Here is a 9,551-nt window from a genome sequence, read left to right on the forward strand (position 1 = left end):
CATACCCACTGCTGGGTCCTCATTTCATGAGCACAGGATGCTCAGGAGGCAGGTGCTGGTCTTACTCCCACCATCCCAGTGAGAAAGGAATTAACTGCTGCTGTGGCAAGTGGCACAGCTGGGATTTGAACCTGAATCATCCTGGCACCAAATCCTATCCTCTAACCATGGCCTTCGCTGTCACCACCTGGAGAGTGACAGCGCTGTGGGCAGTGTCCTCCTCCTTTGGACTCAGTTTCCACTTCTGTAAAGCAAAAGCAAGAGTAACACCGCCATATTGGAGCTACTTTCTGGTTCTGACACGCCATGATGCTTATTAGTTCTCTTTTTAAAGATGAGAATGGGCCGCGTGCGGGTGGCTCATGCCTGTAATCCCAGCACTCTGGGAGGCCAAGGTGCGTGGATCACGAGGTCAGGAGATCGAGACCATCCTGGTTAACATGGTTCATGAAACCCTGTCTCTACTAGAAAATACAAAAAATTAGCCATGCGTGGTGGTGGGCGCCTGCAGTCCCAGCTACTCAGGAGGCTGAGGCAGGAGAATGGCGTGAACCTGGGACGCAGAGCTGGCAGTGAGCTAAGATCACGCCACTACACTCTAGCCTGGGCGACAGAGCACGACTCCATCAAAAAAAAAAAAAAAAAAAGATGAGAATGGTTATTATTTATTTATTTTGAGACAGTCTTGCTCTGTCACCCAGGCTGGAGTGGCAGTGGTGCAGTCTTGGCTAACTGCAACCTCCACCTCCCAGGTTCAAGTGACTCTCCTGCCTCAGCTTCTCGAGTAGCTGGGACTACAGACATGCACCACCGTGCCCGGCTAATTTTTTGTATTTTTAGTAGAGATGGGGTTTCACCATATTGGCCAGGCTGGTTTCGAACTCCTGACCTCAAGTGATCTGCCTGCCCCGGCTTCCCAAAGTGCTGGGATTATAGGCGTGAGCCACCACGACCGGCCTGAAGTGGGTATTTTTTATTTTTTATTTATTTTTTATTTATTTATTTTTTTTTGTTGAGGTGGAGTCTCGCTCTGTCGCCCGGGCTGGAGTACTGTGGCCGGATCTCAGCTCACTGCAAGCTCCGCCTCCTGGGTTCACGCCATTCTCCTGCCTCAGCCTCCTGAGTAGCTGGGACTACAGGCGCCCGCCACCTCGCCTGGCTAGTTTTTTGTATTTTTTAGTAGATACGGGGTTTCACCGTGTTAGCCAGGATGGTCTCATCTCCTGACCTCGTGATCCGCCCGTCTCGGCCTCCCAAAGTGCTGGGATTACAGGCTTGAGCCACCGCGCCTGGCCGAAGTGGGTATTTTTTAATCCCCATTTTGCAGATGAGTAAACTGAGGTCCAGAGGTAGGATTAACTCATCCCAGGTCTCATACCTGCTGAGTGGAACCTTAGTGGTATCGGGTACCTGAACTCTTTTCTAACCCCGTGAGGATCTGTAGTGGTGGCAGTGGGCTTCTGTGAGCCATCCCTACTCCCTTGTCCACATCCTTCTGAGACTAGCGGCCTGTGTGTGCAAAATGGTCGCCATAGGTCTATGAGTATGGGCAGGACCTGTTGGCCTGTGTCCTTGTCCTGACACTTCAGAGCCCTGCATTAGTCTGTAGCAAACACCTTCCAGATTCCAGCCCCAAAGGCTAGGGAGGCAGTGTGATTAGAGAATTGAGATTAGGCTTTAGGGTCGGTGCTCGCTGACTGGAATCCTAGTGTGGACACCTTGTCCTCTTCCTTCTGTGACCTAGGGCAAATATTTGCTTCTCTGAGTTTCTGTTTCCTCATCCGTAAGCTGGGGTGTTATGAGAATTAGATGGAATAATGCTAATAAAATGTCAGGCTTCATACATGTTGGTATCTCTCTTCCTTTCTAGGGAAAGGCTTGCGCTTGGAGGGGAGGGCAGGAATCAGCCCCGAAGGGTGAAGAAAGGGGAGGACATTGGACTTTCTGTTCTGGGAGGGAAGGATCCTAGGTTTTGGCCCCAGGGTAAAGAAGCTGCCTCTTCTGTATCATCAAATTGTATTTAAGGAGCAATTTGGGCAGGAGGCTGGGCAAAGAGACTCCCTTTTCCCTTCTGTAAAATGGGTATAGGTCTTTCTGCCGCTTCCTTCCTGGAGCTCTTGGGGCACCAGAGCCCTCAGAGAAAGGCCGAGCAGACCTCAGGGGTTTTGAATGAGCCCACTGGGAGGGGGCTGTGTAGCAGGACAGCTGTACAGCTGTTGTTTGATCTTTCAAGTTGCAAAGGGGTTTGCAGACATATTAGTTTGCTTTCCAAAACCCTTTGCTGAAGTACCAGTTTAGTCCTGAGAGTTTTCAGTGTGGATCTAAAAGGCACAGTCACGCGCTTAGCAGAGAGTAACTGGTATCATCAGTCACAGTGAGAAATGCAGGCAGGCGTCGGGGTTCATGTCTGTGATCCCAGCACTTGGTGAGGTCAAGAATGGAGGATGGCTTGAGCCCAGGAGTTTGGGACCCGCCTGGGCAACAGGGTAAGACCCTATCTCTAGAAAAAATTTTAAAAAATTAGCCAGGCATGGTGGTGTGCACCTGTAGTCCCAGCTACTGGGGAGGCTGAGGCGAGAAGATCACTTGAGCCCAGGAGTTCTAGGTTGCAGTGAGCCGTGATTGTGCCATTGCACTCCAACCTGGGAAACAGAGACCAAAGCAGCCTCAGTACCTATCGATGGGGGCTATATAAATTAAACCCCCACCGAAAAAAAAACCCACCTACATCAAAGCAAAACCAAACCTATTATGCAGCTGTTAAAAAAAGTGGCGTCCCAGCACTTTGGGAGGCTGAGACGGGCGGATCACGAGGTCAGGAGATCGAGACCATCCTGGCTAACACAGTGAAACCCCATCTCTACTTAAAAAAATACAAAAAACTAGCCAGGTGAGGTGGTGGGCGCCTGTAGTCCCAGCCACTCGGGAGGCTGAGGGAGGAGAATGGCATAAACCCGTAAACCCTTCGGAGGCGGAGCTCAGGCCAGCTCGATAGCCGAAGATCCGCTCTCTACTTGCGCTCCAGCCTGGAGGGCCAAAGCGCTGACTCGTCTCAACAAAAAAAAAAAAAAGAAAAAAAAGTGGGATCAATTTCTATGTATTAGTAGTATTCTGAAATCATCACTGAGATTTAAATTAAAAAGGCAGTTGCAGCACAGTGGGTGCTGTGTGCTCCTTCTGTATGAAACAAGGCATATCTGCAGATATGCAAGTTGGCCCGTGCATGGGAAAGTTCTGGAAGGATTCTTGAGAAGTCGGTAACAGTCATCTCTTCTGAGGGACTGGGGGATTAGGGCAACCAGGATGGGAGGTAGACTAACTTTTTTTTTTTTTTAATTTTTTCATACAGAGTCTTGCTCTGTCTCCCAGACTGGAGTGCTGGAGTGCAGTGGCACGGTCTTGGCTCACTGTAACCTCCGCCTCCCACATTCAAGCGATTCTCTTGCCTCAGACTACTGAGTAACTGGGTTTAAAGGCATGTGCCACCACTTCCAGCTAATTTTTGTATTTTTAGTAGAGATGGAATTTCACCATGTTGGCCAGGCTGGTCTCGAACTCCTAACCTGAAGTGATCTGCCCACCTTGGCCTCCCAAAGTGCTGAGATACAGGAGTGAGCCACCGCACCCAGCCTGGAGACTAACTTTTCATTGTCTACCTGTTGTATCGTTTGAGTCTTGAAAGGTGCTAGAGTGTAGTGGCTGCTTCTGAGCACAGACTCCAGAGCCCCATGGCCTGGGTTCGAACCCTGGCTCTTCCTACCTGTGTGATCTTGGGCAAGTTACTTAACCATTCTTGGTCTCATTTTCTCATTTATAATTTGGACTAATAGATGTTAATATTTGTAAAGTGCTTAAAATTATGTCTGAGATGTTGTTGGCAATGCAAGAATGTCTACTATTACTAATATTGCCATTAACCTGCATTTCATTTTTGTTTAGTAAGCCAGTTTAATAAAAATAAAGCCTTTAGGAATGGAAACGAAAACAGGAACACAGCCAGTTTGTGGCCTGGGCAGATTAGACCAGAGGGCTGGCTGCTTTCCCTCCAGGGTGCATTTCCTCCTCCACAGGATGTCTAGGAGGACAGCTCCCAGCGCACAATTGAAGGTGACAGTAGGGAGCTGGGGCAGGGTTGGCTCCAGGGCCCAGGAAGCCCACTGGAGGCGGAGGTGTCGGCCTCTTGGTTATGTGATCTCCCACTGTGAGGGGAGGGCGGTGCCACCTTGGGCCAGGAGGAACTGTGCCTCCGCGCTGAGCATTTGGGATTCTGTCCCTGTCTTGCGCCATTGGCCTCTGGAGCCATTGCTTTCCTCACACTCATGTGCCAAGGCCAGGTTACCTCCTGCCTGCTGGTCAACCCATGGGGCGGGACAGGGAAAGGCAGAGTGAGAGTGGCCTTCAGTAGGGCCACAGGAAGGGACTGGCAGGAGCAGGCAGACCTAAGGGAGCGGAGCCCGTGCTTCCTGGGCAGCCAGGAGGAGGAAGTATCCAGCCCCATTTATGACAGTCAGGCATGATCTGATTCCTGGAAGGTGGGGGACTGAGCATGACCCTGGACTCTGGGGCCAGAGCTTCACCTGTAAGCTAGAGGGGATGAGGAGGGACACCCAGCAGGTCCCTTGGCACTGGCAACAGGAAGGTCTGTGGCTGCAGGGATTTGGGCTGCACAGCTGCTCGTGTTTCTATGGGTTAATGATTTATGAAGGGTGGAGGCTGGGGCCTTTCTGGGGCTGCCCAGAAATATCTGTCTGAGAGCCACCGGACTGAAGCACAGGGTGAGCCAGTGACTCGTCTCAGTGGCTGAAACTGCAGCCCTGACTCCAGCTAATGCAATTTCTGGTCTTCTTTCCACAGGTGTGTAGCTGGGACGGTGCTGGTCTGAGCTGGACCTTGTCTGATGGCTTCCTCCAACCCTCCTCCAGAGCCTGCCATAGGTACCGTACCCAGGGCTTCCTGTCCCTCTCGTTCCTTCTTAGAACGGGGCCGCAGGGGCTGGCAGAGGGCCTTGCTCTGGAGCAGCGTGGCGCCGGGTGGGAAGTCCGCTCTGCTGGCTGCTGGCCCTGCCTGGGCCGTGTCCTCTGCCTCATGTTCCTTGTCTACAAAATAGAAGTAACTTTCTGCTCACGGAGGAGGCTCTGGGCAAGGGTCAATCCTTTTCCTGTCTCCCTGAGATCCCCTGGAGAGGTGAACACATGGGGGTCTCAGGCTGAAGCTTATAAATCAGGGGTGAGGAACTGAGGTTGGGGGAGAGGGTTGCACCATAGGGTCAGGCCATCGAACAGTGGTAGCGTTGCCGTATTTAGTGAAAAAAAGAGAAAGTAAAAGAAAAATACAGCCAGGCATGGTGTCTCACGCCTGTAATCCCAGCACTTTGGGAGGCCGAGGCAGGCAGATCACTTGAGGTCACGAGTTTGAGACCATCCTGGCCAACATGGTAAAATCCCATCTCTACAAAAATACCAAAATTAGCTGGGTATGGTGTGGCACTTGTAATCTCAGCTGCTTGAGAGGCTGAGGCAGGAGAATTGCTTGAACCTGGGAGATGGAGGTTGCAGTGAGCTGAAATCACACCACTGCACTCCAGCCTTGGTGACAGAACAAGACTCTGTCTTGAAAAAATAAAAGAAAAATACATACTTATACTAACAAAATTATTCGTTGTTTATCTGAAATTCAAGTCTGTGTCCTGTATTTCATTTGGCAACCTTGGCACTGGGGCCTCAGATGCTGCAGGTGGAATCCAGGCCCCGCCTGGGAGGAACTGGGCCCGGGGCTGTTTCACCCACAGCGGCAGCTTCCTGTCCTCTTGTACCACTATGAGAGAGGCAGAATTGCAGATGGTAACGAGCGAGGGCTTTGCAATCAGCCCGACCCTGCCACTTAGACTGCGGGGTTGGTTAAGTGACATGTTGTCTCTGTGGCTTAGTTTCATCATCAGTAAACATGGGGACAATGACACCCTCTCCCGGGCTGTTGCAAGGTTTAAATATCTGTCAGGCATGGGCATGGGGTAATCAATTGCTCACGGATGGAAGTGCGCATTATCGTGGGTGTTGGCAGGACAGACAGCATGTGCCCGCACCCCTGGGAGAGCCAAATGATGCATCTCCTCTTCCCTGAACCTCGGGGTTCTTCTGGGGTGCGGGGTGGGGAGCAGCACAGCAGACCTGTCTTCTCTGTGGCGACGGGTGGCTTCCCAGGGTCCCCTGCCTCCTGGACTCGCTTGTATTGGTTCTCACAAGGACCCGGTGTGTCCAGGAACATCAGAGGCATGAGTGACTAGCTCTGGCTGCACCACCCATGCAGGCGGTTAGGAAGGGCTTCCTGCAGCTCTCAGTTGGGCGGGGCTGGGCCTCCTGAGTTTTCCTTCTGATAAGGAGCAATGCTTGATTGCCTGGGGGGAAGATAGAAGGGGACCTAGGGGCAAGCACATCTCACCTCCCAATTCACAGTGGGGACTTGGGTTCCAGCACGCACGGCCATGGCCTTGCCCCATCCTGCCCCTGCTGCCATGGGCATCTGTTCCCTTTCCCCTCCCCACCAAGAGGCCTGAACCTGAACATGGGGAATGAGAAAAAAAATTTATGACTAAGTCAATTCTGTTCTGTTCAGCAAACATTTGACAAATATTTATTGTTCCAGCTCTTTCTAATATTGCTGGCTAGTATCATGTGGGTGAACCCAGCTCTTTACCATTTTCTCATTCTCTGAGAGCTTCCCATTACCTTCCCAAACTAAATCCAAATTCCTGAGTAGGGGATTCCCGCACGCCCCTTGTTAGCTGTCGAGCGACCTTCTTCATCCTTGCGTGTGTCTTCAGCGCCCCGGGGCTCTTGGTGTTTCTTCTCTGTCTTTGCTGTGGCCTCTGCCCGGAATCCACGCTCTAGTCAGAGCCTGTCAGGCCTTTCCTCATCCTTTAAGGCTCAGTGCAAGGGCAGCCTCATCCTCGAAGCCCTTCCTGAAGCCCCAGAGAGCCCCAGCCCCTTTCTCTTGGCACCGTCTCAGTCTCTGAGATTTTAGGTTTTCTCCTGCTGGCTCTGTACTGCCAGCCTCACACTGAACTCGAGAGGGGAGCTCACAGTCCACCCCCGGACCCCAGGACTGTGTCTTACCTCTCATTCCCTCTCCCTGCCCACTGGATGCTGGGAGCTGCTCACTGCATGCATGCGTAACTGAAGCTATTTGTACTCTTTTTTTTTCTTTGAGATGGAGTCTTGCTCTTTTGCCCAGCCTGGAGGGCAGTGGCGCGATCTTGACTCACTGCAAGCTCCGCCTCCTGGGTTCACGCCATTCTCCTGCCTCAGCCTCCCAAGTAGCTGGGACTTACAGGTGCCCGCCACCATGCCCGGCTAATTTTTTGTATTTTTAGTAGAGATGGGGTTTCACCATGTTAGCCAAGATGGTCTCGATCTCCTGACCTCATGATCAGCCCGCCTCGGCCTCCCAAAGTGCTAGGATTACAGGCATGAACCATCATGCCCAGCCGCTATTTGTACTCTTAAAGGGAGGAGGTGTAGGCCAGGTACAGTGGCTCACGCCTGTAATCCTAGCACTTTGGGAAGCCTTGCTTGAGCTCAGGAGTTTGAGACCAGTCTGGACAACACAGTGAAGCCCTGTCTCTACAAAAAAAATGCAAAAAAAAAAAATTGGCTGGGCGTGGTGGCGCATACCTATAGTTCCAGCTACCTGGGAGGCTGAGGTGGGAGGATCACTTGAGCCCAGGAAGTCGAGGCTGCAGTGAGCCGTGATCATGCCACTGTCCTCCAGCCTGGGTGACAGAGAGAGAGGAGGTGTAGGAGTGACCTGAGTCCCTAGACATGGCTGGGGGCAGGGTTGCCTGAGGCTGGGCCTGGCCTGTGAGTTGGAGAGGACTGCCCTTCTCACCCAGCAGCAGGGACTGGGCTATGACAAGGCTGAAATCATAATAATAACAGTGATAATGGTGTTAATAACATGATAGTGATGATATAGCGATGGTGATAATGGTAAGCAGAATCATCATCGTAAGAATAGCTAACATTTGGTGAGCACCCCCTGCACCAGGCGCTTTCTTTATGTTCATTCATTCCATTCTCCCAACAACCCTGTGAGGTAGTTGCTATTATTGTCCTCATTTTACAGATCAGGAAACTGGGAGGGGGTCAAATAACCCGACACTCATCCAGCTGGTACCTGGGTGAGCTGGAGTCTGAGCTGAACTCAGGTGGTCTGACTCTAAAACCTTAGTCACTGCAGTGACACCATCCACTTATAAAGGGAGACCCCACCCCCACTCCCTGCCCAGCAGATTCACTCGGGCAAGGACCGGGGGGTGCTGAGAGGCTAAGAAAGCCCGGTACAAGTCAGGATGAGCCTGTATCTGGTACCCCCAAAATAGTGGGTGGGGACTTTGTGGTCATTTATTCCAGAATTTAAACAAATTTTTTTGAGACAGGATTTTGCTCTGTTACCCAGGCTGGAGTACAGTGGTGTGATCATGGCTCACTGCAGCCTTGAACTCCTGCTTCAGCCTCTGGAGTAGCTGAGACTGTAGGCACACACCACCATACCCAGCTGATTTAAAAATTATTTAAACATTTTTACTTTTGTTTATTTTTTTGAGACAGAGTCTCGTTTTGTCACCCGGGCTGGGGTGCAGTGGCACAATCATGGCTCGCTGCAGCCTTGAACTCCTGGCTTCAAGCGATCCCACCACCTCAGCCTCCCAAGTAGCTGGGACTACAGGTGTATGCCACCACACCCGGCTAATTGTCTCATTTTTAGTAGAGACAAGGTCTCACCATGTTACCTGGGGTGGTCACAAGCTTTTGAACTGAAGCCATCCTCCCGCCCCAGGCACCCAAACCCAAAGTGCTGGGATTACAGGTGTGAGCCACAGCACCCAGCCTATGTTTTAAACTTTGAAAATTGCCACCCATAGACATGACAACAGAGGTGCGTGTGTGTGTGTGTGTTTCGTAAACGCTTATCATGTGCCTACTATATGTTGGACATTGCACTAGATGCTGAGGATGCAACAGCAAACAAAACAGACAAAAATACCTGCCCTCGTGAAGCTTATATTTGAGTAGAGGAGAGCGACATCAACATAAATAGCATATAGCATCATATGCTGACAACAGCCATAGAGAAAGGTAAAGTAGGCAGGACAAACTGGGAGTCTCAGCAGGTCTCTGCGGCAGCGTGCAGTAGAGATGCCACAACATGCAGAGAGGTGATGTGCAGTAAAGACCTGAAAGAGAGGAGAGCAGAAGATACTCGTGGGAAGAACGTGCTAGGCCCTGGGGCCGCAAGTGCAAAGGTCCTGAGGCAGGGGCACGCCTGGCACATTTGTGGTGCAGGAAGGAGATCAATGTGACTGGAGTGGAGGGAGCAAGGGATGAGCAGAAGATTCTTTGTACATATGTACGTGTGCGTGTACATACACACCCACACACCCACATACACCCACATACACCCACACACACCTATACACACCTCCCCACCCCCACACACCCACCCACACACCTCCCCCCCCCCCCCCCACACCCCCCCCACACCCACTCACACCG

The 9,551-nt window shown here is 51.6% G+C and overlaps 1 protein-coding gene across 9 annotated transcripts in view; it reads left to right on the forward strand.

Moving 5' to 3' along the window:
* Positions 1 to 9,551, forward strand: part of ARHGEF10L (Rho guanine nucleotide exchange factor 10 like) — a 182,103-nt gene that overhangs the window by 57,466 nt on the left and 115,086 nt on the right. For 8 of the 9 annotated variants that reach the window (XM_017852046.1, XM_017852048.1, XM_017852050.1 and 5 more), the window contains exon 2: positions 4,855 to 4,934. In XM_017852046.1, the coding sequence (XP_017707535.1) occupies positions 4,898 to 4,934 (37 nt within the window). In that variant the 5' untranslated portion in view covers positions 4,855 to 4,897. Of the gene's footprint in view, positions 1 to 4,753; positions 4,776 to 4,854; positions 4,935 to 9,551 lie in introns of those variants that run through there. The other variant, XM_017852047.1, reaches the window with a different exon arrangement.

Source organism: Rhinopithecus bieti, unplaced genomic scaffold (genome assembly GCF_001698545.2).
Source record: "Rhinopithecus bieti isolate Rb0 unplaced genomic scaffold, ASM169854v2 scaffold_33652, whole genome shotgun sequence".
Classification (NCBI taxonomy): domain Eukaryota; kingdom Metazoa; phylum Chordata; class Mammalia; order Primates; family Cercopithecidae; genus Rhinopithecus; species Rhinopithecus bieti.